Source organism: Herpailurus yagouaroundi, unplaced genomic scaffold (genome assembly GCF_014898765.1).
Source record: "Herpailurus yagouaroundi ecotype Mexico unplaced genomic scaffold, PumYag 215, whole genome shotgun sequence".
Classification (NCBI taxonomy): Eukaryota; Metazoa; Chordata; class Mammalia; order Carnivora; family Felidae; genus Herpailurus; species Herpailurus yagouaroundi.
In genome coordinates, this window is record NW_024412446.1 from 11,254,434 (window position 1) to 11,275,972 (window position 21,539).

At 39.3% G+C, this 21,539-nt stretch overlaps 2 protein-coding genes across 3 annotated transcripts in view; one reads left to right on the forward strand and one right to left on the reverse strand.

The window, feature by feature from the left end:
• The first annotated feature begins 295 nt into the window (after nucleotides 1–295).
• ASPA (aspartoacylase) lies at nucleotides 296–19,090 on the forward strand. 2 transcript variants are annotated; one of them, XM_040455562.1, is made up of 6 exons: nucleotides 296–693; nucleotides 4,562–4,757; nucleotides 6,449–6,542; nucleotides 9,657–9,764; nucleotides 13,773–13,882; nucleotides 17,559–19,090. In XM_040455562.1, the coding sequence occupies exons 1-6, from the start codon at nucleotides 458–460 to the stop codon at nucleotides 17,754–17,756; spliced, it is 942 nt and encodes a 313-aa protein (XP_040311496.1). In that variant the 5' UTR covers nucleotides 296–457; the 3' UTR covers nucleotides 17,757–19,090. The 2 variants fall into 2 exon arrangements, with proteins under 2 accessions (XP_040311496.1, XP_040311497.1); XM_040455563.1 differs by having other exon boundaries at nucleotides 9,663–9,764.
• A 1,492-nt stretch (nucleotides 19,091–20,582) lies between these two features.
• Nucleotides 20,583–21,539, reverse strand: part of TRPV3 (transient receptor potential cation channel subfamily V member 3) — a 42,603-nt gene continuing 41,646 nt past the window's right edge. The window contains exon 18 of the mRNA XM_040455554.1: nucleotides 20,583–21,524. Within this exon, the coding sequence (XP_040311488.1) occupies nucleotides 21,511–21,524 (14 nt within the window). The 3' untranslated portion in view covers nucleotides 20,583–21,510. The remainder of the gene's footprint in view (nucleotides 21,525–21,539) is intronic.

Sequence of the window (21,539 nt, forward strand, 5' to 3'; positions counted from 1 at the left end):
GATTTTTAATTTTTTTCATATTTTTGAGGATTAGAAAAGTATAAACTATTTTTACTATTACAGATAGTCATGGAAGCACCATTAGGTGACATTGGCTATAGGTGAAAGGAAACCAGAATTTTTGTATTAGTATGAGAGGCTAATTTATTATTGCATTTAGATCTACTGACCATGTGAGGGAGTAAGAAGTTAAACAGCTGTATCTAGTTCATCTCTGCATATTTTAATCCAAATATGGTAAAGGGCAGGGCTAAGGAAGGGAGTGTCCCTATAATAAACAGGGCTCAGAACTTGTAACAGAATATTAAATTATACTCCGCTCAAGAGAACTCTGCACTTTGCACTTTGGTTAAAGTATCATTTAGATTTAAATCTCTAAACTTTTCTTAAGAAATTAAGTTCTATTTGATTTCCTCTTTTCTGAATTGCAGAAATCAGGTAAAACTACTTGACAAAAATGACTTCTTGTCATGTTACTGAAGATCCTATAAAAAAGGTTGCTATCTTTGGAGGAACTCATGGCAATGAATTAACAGGAGTATTTCTAGTTAAGCGCTGGCTGGAGAATGGCACTGAGATTCAGAGAACAGGGCTGGAGGTAAAACCATTTATTACCAACCCAAGAGCAGTGAAGAAGTGTACCAGATATATTGACTGTGACCTGAATCGAGTTTTTGACCCTGAAAATCTTGGGTAAGACTACATTTTGTGTTGTAGCATGTGTGCGTGTGTGTGTGTGTGTGTGTGAGACAGAGAGAACACGTATATGTAGCACATGATACACGTATCCGTACGTATAGTCGCTGTTGTGAAATGGATCACTTTCACTTTTAATCATACTCCGCTGTGAAGTACTCAATTACCTAAACTGGGCCCCCACATGCTCTTTTATAAACTTTTAAAAGTATCAGACTGTTCTTAACTGATTTTCTTTTTAAATGCATTCTGTACAGACTAAGACAATAACAATGGTTTTTATTTTTAAATTGTATCTTTAAAAAAACAGATTTAATAGTCTTTTGTATTATATTGGTTTTGGCCTGTATGCTTGCATACATATTTGTTAGCTTCCTAGGTGGTTCGCTACTATGTTTTTATACAACTATATTCATGGCAGTAATAAAGTTCTAGTCAAAAAAAATTGTAATATTTCAATTAATATTTGTTGAATATGAAAAAGTGAATAAATACCCATCATCAAAAACCATCACACCACCTTGTCAAATGAGGAGTAGATGTACTGGCTTCAGCGGTGGATCCCTGAGAGATAAAAGCACTTCACTTGCATATTCTGAATTTAAATTGCAGCTGGTTCATAATACATTGCAAGCAGTGTATGCAATAGTAACACTCTAGGTATTACAATATAATACATAATATAAATAATGCTAATTATTTTTGCCTTTGTTTACATCCTTATAGCTCCTAGTATAGATATATAGGCCTCTTAGTATTTGTTTTTCACCACTTTCTTTTATTTACCTAAAAATATTATTAAACACCTACTCTTCACGGGGCAGTGTGCCAGGTACTGTGGGAGTACTATGAACAAAATGGTTTCTATCCACAACGAGTTGGAAAACAACTAACTGAGATGGAACACGTGCAAAGGAACAACTCACACAGCAGCCACTGCCCTGTGTACTCATGTTCTAATAAAGGCTAACTTGAGTTTACAGAGTTACTTAAATTTAATCTCACAACAGATCAAATACAGTTACTACCTTTAGTACAAATATGCCTCACTTTATGAAATAGATGTTTTAGGGAGAATTATACATGAGTCACATTTTGTGTATCAAAGCATATTTTTACTAGCATACATTTTAATTTCAGGAATGCTTTATCTTCATGACTGAGGTTATGGTGATACAATTAAGATTTTATCTATTCACCTAGGGGTGCCTGGATGGCTCAGTCGGTTAAGCTTCTGACTTGGGCTCAGGTCATGATCTCGCAGTTCGTGGGTTGGAGCCCCATGTCGGGCTCTGTGCTGACAGCTCAGAGCCTGGAGCCTGCTTCGGATTCTGTCTCTCCTTCTCTCTCTGCCCCTCCCTCGCTCATTCTCTCTCTCTGTCTCTCTCTCTCCCTCTCCAAAAATAAATAAAACATTAAAAAAATCTTTTTAAAGATTTATCTATTCACCTAAAATAGCTTTTAACTAACTCTTATAAGAATTTGTTGAAGAATAATGCTTTTAGTCGGCATGTTAACTTCTTAAATAACTCTGAAATGGACTGGGGTGGGTTTTCCTATTATGACCATCAGTAGTATGCATTGTCCGTGAGAGCAGTCTTTAAAATTAAATTCGCTTTCTGCTTCTTATAGTTTAACACTATTCAGAAGCTAGGCAGTTCTCTCTCAGGGTAGTTATCACACTTATAAAATTTAATTACCTTCTCCTGACTTCCCTCTCCCAAATTTGCTCCTTTTCCTATATTCCCCATCTCAGTAATGTCACCATTACCCATCAAATCTTCTATGGAAATCAACTTAGAATCTTCCCTGTTCCTCAAGCCCCATGTCTACCAAGTCACTAAATCTTCCCGTTTATTCAAGCATTGAATATTTTGCAATCCAATACTCCTCTCCATTTTCGCTACCTTATTTCATTTCATCTGTGGACAGAATAGCCTCCTAAAGAATCTTTCTTCATCTAGCCTTACTCCAATCCTTCCTGCCATTGACTGTTTAATAGCAGCCATAGGGATCATCCTGACAGGCAAATCTTATTATGCCCTTCCCCAGCTGAAAATTCTTCAAAAATCTATCTGGCATAGATTTAAGTAACTTAGTGTGATTAAAGTGCCTTTTAGGATCTTGCTCCTGCCCATTCCTTCTGCTTCATCCCTTGAGACTCTTCCTATGAGACCGGGGCCACGGGCATGAGAACTCAAAGTGTCCATTATCTTTCAAGACTTCAAGCCTTGGCTCTGAGCAACTGGGTGGTTAGTGATGCCATTACCGACATGGGGGAGAATTAGAAGCAGATCATTTGGGTGTAGAGGAACCTCACTGAGTTGTTTCATGAATTAACGTTTAAATATTTATTTTGAGGGGCGCCTGGGTGGCGCAGTCGGTTAAGCGTCCGACTTCAGCCAGGTCACTCGTGGTCCGTGAGTTCGAGCCCCGCGTCAGGCTCTGGGCTGATGGCTTGGAGCCTGGAGCCTGTTTCCGATTCTGTGTCTCCCTCTCTCTCTGCCCCTCCCCCGTTCATGCTCTGTCTCTCTCTGTCCCAAAAATAAATAAAAAACGTTGAAAAAAAAATAAAAAAATAAATAAATATTTATTTTGAGAGAGAGACAGAGCATGCAAGCAGGGGAGGGGCAGAGAGAGAGGAAGAGAGAGAATCCCAAGCCGGCTCCCAGCTGTTAGCACTGAGCCCTATGCGGGGCTCCGTCTCATGAACTATGAGATCGTGACCTGGGCCAAAATCAAGGGTCTGATGCTTAACCAACTGAGCCACCCAGGGGCCCCCATGAATTAACTTTTAAAATGCATACCTATCCATTAGGAACTGTGTTTGGTTGCATATAATAAAAACCTGAAAACAGTGGCTTAAGTAAAGGTTTCTTTTTCACAAATCAGTCTGGAGCTTGGCGGTCGAGGGCTGGTTGTAGTGGTTCAATAATAACATAAGCGCCACAGGTCTCTTCTGTCTTCCCACTGCACCTTCCTTAGTGTGCAGCTTTTGTCCTCATTCTTTTTGCTTTATGGTCAAAAAATGGCTGCTCCACCTTCTTGATTGCATTTTAGGCAGGAATTACGCAGGTTCCAACTGTAGGTCCCTTGAAGACACTAGCAAAAATAGTCAGGGAACAGAAATAGATGGAAGTATAGAGAAGTGGTTGAGTTAAACCATTGTTTAATGAGGAAAAATAAACTTAAATTGTCAACATACACAGTAAGGGAAAAAAAAATATCCTAAAGAGTGAGGAGAGGTAGAGACTGATTTGAGAATTCAATAAAAACCTCATCCCAGAAAAAAAATATGTATGCATATGCCTGCAAAATTTTGCATTTTTGTCGAGTTTACAGACTTTGTAAAGCTTACCCTGGACCATAATGGTTCCTGGGACCTCAATTAGAATCCCTAATTAGGTAACGTGATCACCTAAGTTTACTATTTTTGTGGACTAGAATTAGCTAGAGGACAAAAAAAAATTTATGTGTGTGTTTGATAGTCTAGCCCCAATAAATAGCCCAGTGCACATAACTATTAAAAAAAAAAAAAAACCAAACTATTGATTAAATTAATGAATACATTTTGTTAAACATTGAAGTCAAATGGTGAATTCTGTTTGAAATGTCCTCCCTGGGATCAGCCACATGAATGAACTACTGTTTGTGAGCATGCCAATGCACCATTACATAAAATCAAATGGAGAAAAAAGAAGGAAGTTTTTATTTATGAAATTTTGAAATAAGTTTCCACTTGACTTACAGATTTTTCATATTAAAGGTTTGGCAACTGTTTCCTTATACACTGTGTTCTTATTGTATGTTTAATGTTATCTTAGCCACAGATGTTGTTAAATCTTTTTCTTTCTGCTAATAACAGCAAAAAAATGTCAAAGGATTTGCCATATGAAGTGAGAAGGGCTCAAGAAATCAATCATTTATTTGGTCCAAAAGACAATGAATATTCCTATGACATTATTTTTGACCTTCACAACACTACTTCTAACATGGGGTGCACTCTTATTCTTGAAGATTCCAGGAATGACTTTTTAATTCAGATGTGTCATTATATTAAGGTAATGTCAATGTTATTAATTAAAATTCTTTTTTTTAATATTTACTTATTTTGGGGAGAGCTCAAGCAGGGGAGGGACAGAAAGAAGGGGACAGAGGATCTGAAGTGGGCTCTGTGCTGACAAGCTGACAGCAGCGAGCCCCATGTGGGGCTCAAACTTATGAACCGTGAGATCATGACCTCAGCCGTAGGTCAGATGCTCAACCAACTGAGCCACCCAGGTGCCCCAGTGTTATTAATTTATAAGTTAGCATGGTACCTGTACTTTTAAGTCAATTGTAGATGTAGAGCCACCAGAAAAGGGTTGGAAGAGGGGGTCCAAGAGAGATGAGGGAGTGGGAGGAGCGCACCAGAATAGAGGTGGTGTTGAAGGCAGGAGAAAAGTTGAGGAAATGAGTAAAATAATAAACACAGTGAACAAAATAATAAAACAGTTGCGGATTCTCATGTTTATAAAATTATAACTCACTTATCCAGACAGCCACTAAACCATAAGCTATTTGGTAAAATCAATACCCACACTTAAAATGGTATAGTTGACATAGCTCAATGCTAGTTTTAGGAAGCTTGAGAAATAGTCATTTAATATGACCAAAGACCAGTGATAAAAAGGGTGGCTCTTTTTAGTTCTGCCCTTGTCTCCATTTGACTCAGATACCCCAACACCTGTCTGTTCTTTCAGTACTTGTATAGCTAATCATTTTAAGGCTCAGAAATTTACAAGATGAAAAATTCAGCAATCCAGGGCTGACAGCTAGAGGAAAATTGCTAGAAAGTAACAACAAAGCAAAAAACACAAATAATGAACTATGTGTTTATTTCTGTATAATGGCTACTCTTCCTTCCAGAGGGCCAATATGCTTAAGTGGAAGGAGTTTGACCTGTGTATCCAGGAGAACCTGGGCTTATATCCTCGCTTTCTCATTCACTAACCTTGGACAAGATACTCCACACCCCAAACCTTGCTTTCCTTGTATACAATTGGCATAGTAACACTTATCCATAGGAGTGTTAAAAGCCTTAAGTGAGATACAGCATTGAGCCTTATACCTAGCAGACAGTAAAGATTAATTGTTAACTTCTGTTTCCCTTGAGTTTTTGACAATAACTAGCTAGCAGTTCTGGTGGGAGATCATAATTCAGTGATTCTTTTTGTTCATTGAAGGGAGAGTTGAATGCTCTGGTTACCAGGCATAGAAGCAGCATGGCTGACAATGTTATCAAAATCCAGAGGCCTTATCTTGAATTCTCATTCAGATAAGTTGGGGGGGGGGGGGTTACCTAACATCTGTACGGACCTGGACCATAAGGGTAGAAACGGAATTCTTTATGAGACCTATACTAAACTAAATAGGAAGTGTCACCAGTGGTGAAAACAAAAATAGCCAAATCCATTGAGAAGGAAAATTTATTTCATACATTTTTGATCATGGTTCTGGAGAATTGTTTAATGTACTTTTTGCCCAGAAAGCTATGCATAATTCAATTTTATATGTAATTCATTGATGTGTTTTCAAAGCTATAATAATAACACTGAATTTTAGAGTGTTTCATAAAGCTGTCTTACCTTTGTATTCTATTACTTAATTGATGGAGTAAAGCATATTGAAGACATTATTGACTCTCTAGTGGCAAAGAGAACAAAGCATATGGTCTTTACATAATAAGAAAGATGTTTTAAATTCTTTTCAGACTTCTTTGGCTCCATTACCCTGCTATGTTTATCTTATTGAGCATCCTTCCCTCAAATATGCAACCACTCGTTCTATAGCCAAGTATCCTGTTGGTAAGTCATATTTCCCATTGTCACAACTGCACAAAATATGTCCTGGATGAAACTCTGAGACAATTATTTTCTGGAGAATATGTATAGCTACCTTGCTTATCATTATGGCTTATAATTGTCAAGTAAAAGCAAACTAACTAACTCCAGGCAGGCTCTAACTATATCAAATGTCCTCAGTTTCATTGAGCAGTTTCTGCATTCCAGGAGAGAAACAGTGAACTGAGGGAACTCGGATCTTTTATAATACGCAGTAAACATGCCTGCCCTTGTGCCTAGAAAGAGATCATCTCTATCTTCCAAGACTGTTCACTGTAAAAACATTCTTAAAAAATAATCTGGAACCAAGGCAGTCAGTGTCTTGCTGGCAAGACATGCAGAAACACCAGAGACCCATAAAAAAATCTTTTCCCAACTTTCCTTTTAGCACCTGTTTTGTACTCATGTCTCCCAAGAGTTGTTTGCTATCTATCCACTCACTTGTTTCCGTGTCAGTTACCGAGCTGTGAATGCATCTTTACCCTCTGGCGAGTTCCAATATGGAGGCTTGCACATCAGACAGTCTCTTTTTTTTCTATATTCCACTCTCTTTCCCGAATGACCTGCTAGCATAATTGTTTGCACAACTTAAAATCCTTTTTTGTGAGATCTAAGATGGTTTTAACCAAGAGTAATTTAATTTCAAAACAAGTTGTCAAACAGTATCAGCAAATTTAAAGTTATCTTGGTTATTTAATTGTTGGTAATTTTGGTGCATAATCGGGGATCTATTGGGGCAAAGGTAAATATCTAAGTATAGGTAATTATTCGAAATAAACCAAATGCTTAACAATGAATGATAGAGATCCTGTTTTTCTGGGACACCAAATAAAGCTGAAGATTTCCACACTTTGAAAAAGCATTCTTGGTCTATGATATTTGTGGGGAAATGCTGCTCTTAACTAGAACAAATATCTACCAATATATTTGCCCCTTTTTAGGGCCAAGCCTTTCAAATATTTCAATATGATAGAGTACTAAGATCATCATAAACAATTAGAAATACTGTATGTTATCCTGCCAACTTCATTAATTTGGAATATTTTTATACCATCCACTCACTGGGGGGAAAATACTTAAGCTCAGACAGAAACTATCTCCAACCCAACGTTTTACGATATATCTCTATTGTCTCATAGAAATTTGCTCTAGCTTCTACCAGCCTCCAAAAGGACCACCTTTGTATTCTATTCCCAAGGCAGCTGAAATGTGGCAGGATCATTCTAAGTAAACTTTATTGTGGAAAGAAGCTGTTTTCTGCAGCCAGCCTTATGATCATTCACAGAATCTTCTTCATTTTCTGTCTCTGTTTCTCTGTCTCTCTCTCATGTGTGTGCATGCACACACATACACACATGCACACACACACACAGAATACTCTAGACAGAATCTTCTCCTAAGTTAACTTTCCCAGATCAACCGTGGCCTCATTTGAGACTCAGAAGATTTAAGTTTATGACCACTACTTCTTCAGCTCCACTTGGGACTATGCTGTGGCTATTTCCTAAAATTTTAAACATTCTTCTCTGATACAGGATCTTGTGTCAAGGGTAATTGTTGGTTTAGAAAATATGGCCACCCTGTTATCTTCCACTCACAATCAGAAAGGAAAAAATCCTTCAATAACTGACTCTTCTGACTCAGACACCCTCTTCTACCAATCACAGCTGCTCTCCACACCTTCCATCTCCTCTCCAAACAAGAATATGTACAATATTTTTGGCTGCACAAAGCTCAAATGGCTTAAACAATAAAATAAATTTATTATTTTACATTACAGCTCAGCACATCATGAGGGGCCAGGTTCTTCTTATCTTTTTAGTATACCATCTTTAGTGGAGTTTTTTAGCAGCCCCCATGGCCACAAGATGTCCACTGTAGTTTTAAGCATCATATGCCAATAATACAGTATCTAATGGGTGAAAGAAAAGTCTTAGGAACTCCCTGCAGACCTCTGTTATAACCACTTGTTCAGAACTGGATCACATATCCATTCTTAAATCAATCACTAGGATAATGGGAGTACTATAAACGACTTAAACTATTCCATATTTACACCTGGGCTGGAGAAAAGTTCACTTACCTGGAAGACTGGATACCGAACCAAAATCAGGACTCTATCAGTAAGGAAGAAGTGGAATGGCTTTTGGATGGGCAACCAATAATGTCTTCTACAACATACATATAGACATATCCTTGAACATGTTTTAACACATGTGTACAAATCATTTATACACAAAATGCATACGTTAACCACATTTATACCACATACTTAAATGTGTGTCCAGACGTATATGCAAAAAAGCTAAGCACAACAAATAAAAAATAAATGTCAAATACAGAAAGATTTTGTGAATCAAGAAATAAGAGAACTGGGTAAAAATAGAATGGGTGAAAAAGAATGTATATGAAATGTATATGAATGGATATGAATTGGTTAGAAAAGAATGAATGATATTATTTTTGATAAATGGGGGATAACTGTATGGGAGACTGGAACAGGAGGGAGGTAACTAGATATTTGGTTTAGAGAGACTGTTTTGTAGGTGTGAGGATGGATTGTATTGGGGTGAGAATAAATGAATACAAATTAATCCTAGGGAAAACTAAAACTATTGCACCATCACATTAGAATTAGTTGTTATGTTAAGGGCAAGAATGTTGCTCTAGGGTCACCTAGATGGTCATGTTAACCATCCATGGCACCAAATTTCTGTGACTCAAATAGATGCGTTTCCTCCTGTCAAGACTAAATGTTGACAATGTTGATAATATGGCAATATTGAAGGATACTTAAACAAAAAATGACCCCAAGATCTTACTACTCTAATATAATTCTTTGATATTTTTTCATGTTTTCTCTCAGTTTTTATTCACTATGCTTATAATGTGTACACGTAAATCTTCTGCTTTTATGTTTTGCCTAACATTGTCTCAAATATTTTCCATGATGCTACATGGTCTACCTTTTTAATCATTTTAATGATGAGATTCTAGGTCTTAATATATGAACGTGCTCAATTGTCTAATATATTGTAATATTTATATAAATATTATATATACCCCTTCTGTACCGAGGTGTAGAAGTTGGTCCCCAGCCTCAAGGAGTTCTGAGAGCTGATATTTTGGATCAAATGAGAAAAATGATCAAACATGCTCTTGATTTTATACATAATTTCAATGAAGGTAAGTAGGAGGCAGGAATTATTTCCTTGTTAGTGTGTGTGTGTGTGTGTGTGTGTGTGTGTGTGTGTGTGTAAATCAGAAAAGTGAGATGAAATGAACACACATAGTGACCTAACCACTAAACGCTGATACAGCAATTGTCAAATTTGCCATGCTCATGATATTAGATGTTTTTAAAAATGTTATTCACTTCAGCCATTCCTCAATGACCAGAGTAGACACATTTAAGCAAAACAGCTACTAACAAATCTCCCCAAATAAAATCCTCATTTTCTGCTAATCTCCACCGTAAACAGCAAAGAACCACTAAGAAATACAAATATCCAAGAAGCGCATGAAAAGATGTCCAACATTACTACTAATCAGAGAAACACCAGTTAAAGTGAGAAACTATTTTCTCCCACCAGAGTGGGCAGATATTAAAACCTGATAGTATTAACTGATGGTAAGTGTAGGAAAAGAGGATGCTCTCATTCCCTGCTGGTATAAATCCAGTAAGGACACGTTAGAGAATAATTTTTATAGTATCCACTCCTGAAAATGCACAAATCCTGTGACCCAGCAAATCCATACCTCAGAGACATGCAAAAGCACAGGCACACCCACTGTGTCACATGCAAGGGCGGTCATCAGCATCATTGTAACAGCAAGACAATAGAAATGACCTGAATATTGATCCATTGGTGAACAATTAAATAAATTAATGTGAAAAGATCTTCAAAATACATTGTTAATTACAGAAAGCAAGCTACAAACCAAAACATACAGCACTATACCAGTTTGCTTCAGAATAATAGTAATAAACACTTGCTAGAATACACATACATATATATGAGGAAAAAACAGGTTAATTTTATTTTAATTGTTTTCAAGGTGAACGATGTATTTGCATATTATTTGTGTAATTAAAAAACAATTAAATGGGGCTGGTGGCAGGATGATATATGGAAGTCTACTATCTGCTCATTTATTTGATAAACCTAAAACAGCAAAAAATAAAGCCTATTGATTATTAAAAAATAAATGTACTTGAAAATTTAAAACTAAGGTATAATTGAAATAAAATCAAAGAAAGCTGAAACTAATATAACACTCTATGTTAACTATACTGGAATTAAAATTTAAAGAGTTAATAAAATTTGTAAAAATTTAAAAATTCCTGAGAGAGAGAAAGAGAGAGAGAGAGAAAGGGACATCCTACATAAATAATTACTCCAGCAGGCTTCATTGGAATTGTCGTTGAGGAATGGGTCATTATAGTGACAAAGCTGGAGAATAGTTCAGTGTCATGGGGGAGTATAATTCCTTAACCTCAGATTGTGCACCCTACTGCAATCACAGGAATTTCTTCTGTGCTTGGGAATCCTTTGACTCCAAAGTCATAAAGACTGAAGATCAGCTTTTTACCACCTATGTCTGAGAACCGGTTCTATAACTGTCTCATGCACCTGGTATTGGGAAGGTCACCACTAATTGATAAGAAACCCTTCTGATAGTAAGTGGGGACTACCTTACATTAAGGAACAGTGAACCCAGGTACAAGACCACAGACATGAGAGGAAAGACATGTTTTTCAAATCATAGTCCATAGATTCCTATCCCCAGGGGTGGGGATCTCATGGCTGTCTTGTAGTCCCAGGACAGGCACCCCTACCTCTGCTCCTACCAGACCAGTTCTTCTGTTTTATTGCTCTTCCGTGTAACGTTTTATTTAACAAAGGATCCTGCAATTCAAAAATTTTAAACCACTATTAATCTTGACTTTCCAGTTTGGTGGATTTTTAACTAACATGGGAAGAACACCATTATCCAAAGAATGCTGACAAAGAGATAACCACCTAGAGAAAAACTCTCTAGAAATGTGCAGAAGAGCTCCATCCTTGGCTTTGTGCTACTCAAAATTATTACTAGTAAGTTGGATGAGGATATATGTGACATGCTTATATATAAATGAAAGGTGGCAGGAAGCTTGCAGGAAAATATCTGTGGTTAGAAGGTAGATCTAAAAAGTGCTGACAACCTTTAACAATTGTGTGAGGCAAATATTTTAGGTTAACTACATTTCAGGTTCAAAATTTGCTTTTATGTTTAAAAAAAAATCCCAGAATAAGAGAAGTGATGGTCTCTTTTCTGCATTGAATAAACACCACTTGGAGAATGTGAATAAATTCTGAGTCCGTATTTCAGGAGGAACCTGTATGAAGTAGAGGTTAGCCAAGGAGAGAATTGAGAAGGCTGAAGAGTTTAAAAACCATAATATAAGAGCCATCCCTAAGATGCACGTAGAACTTCAGTTTACAAAGTATCTTCACATATAACCTCACGAACGTGACATATGTAAGTAGAGAAGAAGAATTCTTAGGCCAGCAAAAGAAGACTTTTTATATTAGAGTTTTAGACGTGTCATACTGGAAAGCAGCAAGTAGACATGTTTTCTGTGACTCTGAGGACAGAATAGAATCAGTGGGATCAAGTCACCTAGAGACATAAATGTCTGATTAACAAAGCTGACCGACAATGGAATGGACCACACTTTGTGAGGCCATCCAAGCAGGAGTAAGATGATCACTTGGCCAGAAAGACGTGGAGAATTCTCAGGCACTGATGAGGTTAGGCATTTGAGGCTTCTTCCAACTGTGAGATTCTAAGTAGCAAACTTAGAATGCTTCTTTACATTCTACCACCTTTTTCTGTCCTTCTAATAGACCTTCTGCTTTAAAGAGATGACACCTGATAAGTTTCTATCTTCCCTTTGGAAGATGGAGTAGATTGTAAAAATGCCCACAAATTCTTCCCTTCCCTATGTCCGTGTTCTCACAATGTGGTGTTTTAGATCCTTCTGCCAAGAAATGGAGTTTATTTCCCTACCTCCTGAATCTGGCTTGGCCACGTTACTTGTTTTGTGCCGCAGAAGAAACTCAAAAGGGACTTGCACACTGGAGCTTGCTCTCTGCTCCTCCTAGGAACCCTGTACTGCCAGTATGTGGATCAGCCTAGCCTAGCCTGCTGAATAATGAGAGGTTACGAGGCGGAGAACTCAGACACCCCAGCTCCAGCTGCCAGCCTGGCAAATGCCAGACATGAGAGTAAGACCATCTTAGATCATCCAGCCTCCAGCTGACCTACCACCAGCTCACCACAAATGCATGAGCAAGCCAGTCAGAAATCAGAAAGCCAGCCTACACCGAGGGAACTGCCCAAACATTCCACAGAATCATGAGCTAAACTGGGGGTGGTTGTTTCACACCACTCAGTTCTCGGGTAGTGTGTTAAGCAGCAAAAGCTAACTGATACAGAAGTGATCACAGGCTATCCACATTCCAACCCGGGGCTGCACTTTCTGTTCTAAGGACAAAGGAGGAGTTTCCTTTGAGTTGCAACCATAGCACACTAAGGATCCTCTCTTGGATGAAAATTCATCCGGTTTACACAGAGCTGCCTGGTGTACATGTAAACTACTCCCTTTACACATTTCTGGGCATTGGGTTATTTAATGTTGCCTCATCTTTGGAAGTCAGGCTGCCTGCATCCTAAGGTCTCATATACTTAGTTAAGAGAAGGAACACCATGCTGAAGTCACCTAACCTGCCGGAAGTCCCCCTGAGGATGTGCAGTCATAGAATGTCAGAGCTGGAAGGGCCCTCCGAGATACTGTCAAAACCTTCGTTTGACAAGTAAAGAAAGTGAGCCTCCAGAAGTTCAGCATCTTCCTCAAGATCACACAGCTAGACTGAAGCCCGGGTGTCCTGACTCCCAGCCTATCTTGGCTTTTCAAGTTCTGCTTTCTGCCTCTCCCCATTAGCGTACTTGTGGATGGTGTACCAATAGGAATAATTTGAGAACCTCTTTTGGCTGGATGTTGGTTAAGAATACCCTTAACTTAAAATGGTATGTTCTCCCTGTAACTGTCTTCCTTTTTGGGGTGTTGTTCTTCCCTTAAAGTTTCCACTTCCTGTTTTTCAAGAGATTCTTCTTAATCACTATTCATACATGTTGTTTTCACCATAGGAGAAGAATTCCCCCCCTGTGCTATTGAAGTCTATAAAATAATGGAGAAAGTTGATTATCCTAGGAATGAAAATGGAGATATTGCCGCTATTATCCACCCTGACCTGCAGGTAACATTTGCTGTTTCTTTAAAGTATTCAAATTAATGATGTCTCACTTTCAAAGAGAACTTTACAATTCATAAACCACTTTACATACATTAGCTCGTTTACCTGCATTACCTCCATTTACCCACATTAGCAGTGTAGGTAAGGTATTCAGACCTTCGTTCAATAAATATTATTGAGTATATCCTCTGCTGGCTCTGGGGATACATCAGTGAATATGGTCTATACTCTCATGAGATTTATAGATGTACTAAACTCCAAACTGTGGTTTAGAAATCAAGATAACCAGATGCCATAAAAGAATAATGAAGTGGGGAGGAAGAGGTCAGACAAGGCCTCTCAGGGAAGGTGAAATTCCTGCCCAAGTGCAATGGACAGGAATTATTGTATCTATTTTATCATAAGAAAACAGGCTCACACAGGTTTCTAGTTATGGAATGATTAAGTCACAGAGTAAAAAGGCACAGCATAGGGAATATAGTCAATGGTATTATAATAGCATTGTAACTACACTTGTGGTGAGCATAGCATAAGGTATAAACTTGTCGAATCACTATGTTGCACACCTGAAATTAATGTAACATTGTGTCAACTACACTCAAAAAAAAAAAAAGTTGTTTAAAGAAAATAAAATTTAGATCTTCCCCATAGTCTTACAGCTATCAATGGCACATCCAGAACTAATGTTCTTTGCAGTTGACCACATTGCTGCCACCTCCCTGTGATCACCACTGAATAAGTTAGAGCAAAACACTCAGAACCTCCTTCTCTGCGGTGTTTTCTACCACCACTCCCTGACTCTCGTCAGAACCCCAGTATCTGCTCCTTCTCTGGTTTGATCAGTAATGGCATAGTTAAGGGGGAAAAAAGGCTCTTGGGAGAGCATAGGAGATTGAAATCTAGAAAAGGCAAAGGCAGAAGCAAGGAGAAGCAAATATTCCAAAAAGCTAAAATATCCATATCAATTGTGATAACCCTATGCACCCTCAGACAGATGGAAAAGACTTGGCGGATTATCTAGTCTGGGGCTTTCAACTCTGGTCATACATTGCCTAGAGAGGCTTTGAAACATAACAATGCCAGGATCCCACTTTGAGCTAATCTGATCTTACTGGCCTGGGTAATCAGAGTGGAAAACTACTGATGCAGTTCAGACCCCGATCTAATGACCCTAGTAACAGTCATCCAGACTTACAACTTAATAAAATAAGCTGTCTGTAGACAAGTGGAGCAAATCCTGCTTTCTGCCTTAGTGGGATCTGGGTGGAAAGCGGAAGAAGGAGCCTTAGGCAATGTTTGAAAGGAAAGAAATATAGAGATTGAGGGAGAGAGGAAAGCACTACAGGTAACAAAAATAGCAAGTACAAGAAACAGAGGCCAAGGTGATGATGTCATAACTGGCTACAACACAGGATTTTTTTTAAGATTTGTATTCCTCAAGGATCCTTGAAGAGTACAAACATCATCCTGGTGAAGCAGAGAAGTGAGGTTAATGAGATGAGTAACAAACAGGGTTTGTGGTAGGTCTTGAAAAGAAGGACAGTATTGATTTGGTTGCTCAGTATTTACAAGGAGTGAGTGATTCACTAATTATTGCAATAAACATATTTGAGGGGCACCTGGGTGGCTCAGTCTGTAAAGCGTCTGACTTGGGCTAAGGTTGTGATCTCACTGTTTGTGGGTTCGAGCCCCACGTAGGGCTCTGTGCTGACAGCTCAGAGCCTGGAGCCTGCTGCGGATTCTGTGTCTCCCTCACTCTCTGCCCCTCCCTCCCTCGTGCTCTGTCTCTCTGTCAAAAATAAATAAATATTTTTTTTAAAAATACATATATTTGAATGACTACTAAGCCTATTCTGGGCCCTGAGGTTCAAGATAGATAAGATCCCTCACGGAGCTTCCATAGTAATCAGGGGATAATGGACCATGAATAAGTAAACAATACATAAACCAGATCATTTCAAATTGTAATGAGTACTATAAAAGAAATGAACAGAATAATAGAGGCTAACAGAGGGTTCCTATCAGATGGAATGGTCTGAAAGAGCCATCTCTTAGATGATGGCATTGAAGCTGGAGCCTGGGCAATGAGAAGTTATCCACGTGGAAAACAAGTCCAAAGGCCCTGAGGCTAGAACAAACTTGGAGTGTTTGAGGAATAGCAAGACCAGTGTCCATGGAGATCAGGGAGCGAACACTGAGGATAGTTGATCCTGGAGAGAGAGACATAGACAGACACCTGCTTGTGAGTCCAGGTTTCATTCAAAGAGAGACAGTTCTTGGTCATGGATGCTCACTGGAATGATCTAGAGGATGTACTCCCAAATGCCCGAAGGCTATTACAAAAGCACTAAAGCGGTGCTTCTCAAACTCAGGCCACAGGAGAATCACCTGAGGAGCTTTTAAAAAATCTTGATGCCCAGGCCCCTTCCCCAGGGATTCTGATTTAGCTCCTCACAGGAGGAAATCACACAGGAAATTTGCACACAGGAAATCAATTAGGTTTACCAGGTAATTTTCATGTGGCTCAGGTTTGGGTATAGTTATATCTATAGGTATCTATAGATATAGAAAGTTTATTTATTTATTTTGACAGAGAAAGAGCACAAGCAGGGGAGGGGCAGAGAGAGAGAAAGGGAGAATCTCAAGCAGGCTCTATGTTGTCAGCGCAGCGCCCGACTCGGGGCTGGAACCCTTGAACCGTGAGATGAAACCATGAGATGACCTGAGCTGAAATCAAAAATCTGATGCTTAAACAACTGAACCACCCAGGTGCCTCATACTCATCTATATTTTTTAAATAGCCCAGTCAATTATAGCGTGCAGGCAGGGTTGAGAAACTTACCGTAATGCAGAGCTTCCCAAACTTTAATACTATGCATGTGAATCTCTGGGGACTTGTTAATATGAAGGCACGTCTGCAGCGGGGAAAGAAATTGTGCTTTAATAATAAATTCCCAGGTGCTGCTGAGAAATGTTAGAAGTGCAGAATCACAGAACCCCAGACCTCTAGAATCAGAATCTGCATTTTAACAAAATCTGTACACAATCTGAAAACATATCAAAGTGTGGGACGAGCTGCTTTAGGGTTCTTGTGATGTGACAGCACTGGTATTTGAGGGCTCATGGTCTGGATCAGATAACTCCGTTGTTATCATGGAGAACATTCACCTTATCCTAAGACAGGCCCCAGCCCATCCCCACTTTGTCTCACTAAGCCCCATCAGAATAGAGTCCCTTGGTGGGCAGGCACAAGGACTCATTTTTTACATCCCTGCAGTACAATGTCTTGCACACTGTTATTTCTTAAACTTTGCTGAACAGGATTTAACTTCTGCTAGCAACAGGTAGAACATACACTTAGGGAGACATGCATTTATTTGGCCCTTTAATATTCTGAATCTCTTTGGCAACATTCAAGGCAAACTTGGTATTGAAACAAACTCCAGTCACATGTATGCGGTATAAAAACTAAATGGGGAACTCTTAAAACTGCCGCCCAAATTAATGGTTCGGTCTCAGTTTGACCAGATCACTCATGGGCCTCCCAACACATCTCTCAAGTATCTCTTTTGTTAGACACTGCTATAATTTGTTAGTTGTGTAGAGAGCCTGAGGTAAAACTTTTAAGGTGGGGAAAAAGTCTAAATGTAACTTACGTATTTTAATTCGTTCCTGAGAGGATCAAGACTGGAAACCGCTGCACCCCGGGGATCCTGTGTTTTTAACTCTTGATGGAAAGATTATTCCGTTGGGCGGAGGCAGTACTGTGTACCCAGTGTTTGTAAACGAGGCCGCGTATTATGAAAAGAAAGAAGCTTTTGCAAAGGCAACCAAACTAACACTCAAGGCAAGAAGTATTCGCTCCTCGTTACCTTAAGAGTCACTTCTAGCCCACCTGTGACACAGTATCTTGACAAACTCCACTAGGTTGTAAGCTCTTGAAGGGCAGGGCTGTGGCTTCTTCGACTTCATATCCTAGGACCTAGTCCAGTGCCTTACCACAGTGGGCATTCAGGCAAATTTTTGAATGAATGAATAAATTAATGCGTATCTTCTCAAAGTATCATAGTGGACACGTAGCTTATTCAAAGAAGTACATTTCTTATTTCTGTATAACTTTTTATATATCATACTTTGAGAGTTTAACATTCTTAACAAACAGCCTTTAAATTCAAATTTCAAAACTGAAATGGATACTATACCTTAAAAGTTATTAACCTGAATCTAGAATTAAATGTGTTTTCAAGTAATGTATAAATGCTACTCGAAACTCATGATGCAGACTTGTGATTTTTAAATTTTTCATACCTGAATTAATGATAATATATTAAGCATCCCATCTGTAACTTTAGCAATAGTTGTGATATCCATAGGAGATTTGTAACTGCTCTTTTGAAGATGAAATGTGAACAGGAAATGAGGGCTGATTATAAAGGTGACACTAGGAATAAGTCAAGGACCTGAATGGCCCTTTGTCTGCAGTCGCCCACACAGCACAGCTGCCCTGACATGGCCCCTTGTTCTGCACTGACCTCGGGGAGCGGGGAGCCTCCTCCAGACATCTCACACTCCTCTTGGGAAGCTAACGTTCCTTCCCAACTTGGGAAAACCTGGAAGAGGCATATTCCTTCCAACCGTCGCTTCTCATTTTGAAAGAAGGTGCTTGCCCTTGTTCCCAGCCAACACGTGAGGAAGTCTTTGGGCTCCGGCAGCAAAGGCGGTAAAGACAGAAATAGCAGACAGCTGCTGGACACTAATGTGACCCAAAACCATGTCTCTGGTTCACAGATGCATTCTTTCAAAAAAGTGCCTGTGATCTAAATGCCCAAAACGCCTCCACACCCACGATTCTTCTCAAAGGTCTTTGGGCTGAAACACTGCCTCCCTCTCTCCCTCCAGCCCCTGCAGGAGCCTCCCTGCCTCCTCTTTTAGGCCCCAGCAGCCAAGTAAAGAGTGTTTTTATCCTGTGATTTGGACCCCAAGGAACCCATGTTTATGGTTTCAAATGTATGTACCAACCATCATACTGTTATCTGAAACAAAGATGTATGTACATATCTCATTCTCCAGAGTAAACCCCATTAAACTAATTTCATTTTCATATTCAGTGTTTTATAAAGCACAAATAAACTGTTTCTAAATTTTTCCGCACCAATATTTTTGTACTGTGCCAAAATGATTTTTATTGGAATAAACTCTCTTTCTTCTGAATTCTGAGTGAAAGTTCAATTTATCAATCTTCCTTCTTCCACTGTGAAAGTTCCTTCGTGTTTTATGTCTGAGTCCAGTTTTTCTGGGTCAGTTTTTTCCAGATGTAAATTTTGGCAAGAGTACTTTATTCTTCTATCAAACTTTAGTTACCTATAAAATTTACAATGTAAATGTAAAGTCTTATTTCCTCTGACTCAATATTTACAGTATTCAGAGTTTCTAATTAAATGTGATTTTTTAAAAACCTAGAGCTATAGCCACTTTCAGTTACAGACTTGATGTTTGCATTTGTAAAATGGGGGTCATCATAATAGTGCCCCTTTCTTGGGATTACTGTGGAGAATAAGTGGGCTGATGCAGCTGAGCTCTTAGCACAGTGCCCAGGACAGAATAACAAGTCATTGAAGTTCAAATTCCTAACACAAGGGCCCTTTGTGATTTGCCCCTCCCTCCCCTACAACCTTTCTAAATGCATCGCCCTTCAGGTCCTCTCTGTTCTAGTCCGCATCACATTGTTTTATTCCTATATGCCTTCACACAGACTGGTCCTCCCACCCAGAATTCTCTCCCTCCTTCCTCTGCTCCTTTCCCCCATTCAGCCCTCACTCTAGCTAATTCCTACTTCTCGTTCAAAATGCTCCTCAACTCTCATTTAATCTGTAAAGCCTTCTTGGCCTCTGCCTCTTTGCCCCTTCTGCTTCCGTCCCATTTTAAAGATACTACCGATGTCTTTTCAGTATCTGCAATCTAATAAGTGCCCAGTAAGTGTGCTCAAACATCCCTTCTCTGCTGAAGCATCTTCATAATCCACCAATATCCCTATCTTCTCTATGCCTCCTCTCCTTCTTTCCCAGCCACGTCCTCAGTATTCCCATCATTCCCAAGTGAAATTTACTTTTCTACACTCTTCAGATGTCACTACGTCCCAAAGGATGACACAGGGAAAAATATACCTTTTTAGCCTGCAACCCCATTGCAAAAACAGGGAAATGTTCACATGTAATAATTCTTCTGTGTAAAACCTTTTAGTAGCTTCCCCTAACCCTTGATATGAAATCTCAAAGCCTCATGACAGCTGGACAAGTCCTCTGCCTACCACTCCACCCCCATTTCATGTCACTTGTCCCCTTGCTCCCAGAAACTTGGCCACACGGATTTCTCCATCCTCAGCTGCATCAAGCTCCCTAGTAACTTGAGGTCTCTGCCCACATTGTTCCCTCTTCTTGAAACCCTATCCCACCCCCATAGTCCCTTTACCTGGATGAGACATATTCTGAAATGTGACTGAGGCCACTCTGTTATTCAAACTCATTGGCACTACTGACTCGCACTAATTACTAAACCTCAGGGAGCCTGGATCCTTGGCCCAGGAAAAAGCACCATGACCTTTATGTGTCCTTCTACCTCTCTCCAAGTCTCAATTTCTCTGCTTATTAAATGGGGATATAATACTTATCAAATCTATAAAACTGTGTCATTAAAACAATCAATGTGATTGGAAAAGCTTTATAAATAGCAAACTTACAATCTTAAAGGCTCAAGTTACAAAATACCTTTTGGAAGGTAATTCTTCACAATATCAAGAGCCATAAAACTGTTCATACCGATTGACCGAGGCATCCCACTCCCAGAACATATCCTATGACAGGGGTTTCCACCTTTTTTTTCTATCAGTCCACCCAGAATGCTCCTGTGGATAGCACATTCCTAGATTACAGGCCGAAGCTTGTTTGAGGTAGGATGTAGATTATGTATAATTCTCATTTCTTTGCCACTCAAAAAGACCCATCCCAGGAAAGGGTGTTACTCTAGGAGTCATTTGAAGGAAGTAAAAAATTCACCAAATGCAGCGAATCACTTATTAATAGATTGTTTGCAAGTTTTGCAACCCCTCAAGACCCAGCGGTGTCTTGGCATTCAAGTTAAAAACTGCCATCCTTATGAAATAAAAGAATTTTAAACATGCATATACATAGGAGTTGGCGAATAACGATAGTAACATCATTGCCTCCTCACAAAGGTCCTGTGAGGTGGACAGAAGGGACTTACACTTCCTGGTCTCCACGTGGAGCCATGGTTTTGTAACCATGCAAAATAAGTGGAGAGCCAGTAGGGCATGATGGATAGATCACTGCTTGGGGGTCATTTGGCCTAACCCGCTAACATTTTCTGGCTGTGATTCCTTGAGCGTGTCATTTCAACTCCCTTGGTCTCCCTTTACTCAAACTGACCCCAGAGTTGTGGAGTGGTTCAGATGGAATACTGGACATTCAGTGTACTGGGAGATGTACAAGGGTGACCTGCCTCAGCATACTGACTGTCCCTGAGCTGGAACCAATAATAATGCTTCAGGTCCAAAAAGTGGGCGGGCTCCCCTTTATCCCTAGAGAAAGCAACTCTCCAGGATTCTCAGCTGGTCTTCATATTGGCATACCTAAGACAAGGATAA

Bases quoted from the DNA above. Each gene is read 5' to 3' on its own strand.
- ASPA (XM_040455562.1), top strand. From the start codon at position 458: ATGACTTCTTGTCATGTTACTGAAGATCCTATAAAAAAGGTTGCTATC. The intron at 694-4,561 runs GTAAGACTACAT...TGCTAATAACAG, and splicing joins TTTGACCCTGAAAATCTTGG to CAAAAAAATGTCAAAGGATT. The intron at 13,883-17,558 runs GTAACATTTGCT...CGTTCCTGAGAG, and splicing joins TTATCCACCCTGACCTGCAG to GATCAAGACTGGAAACCGCT.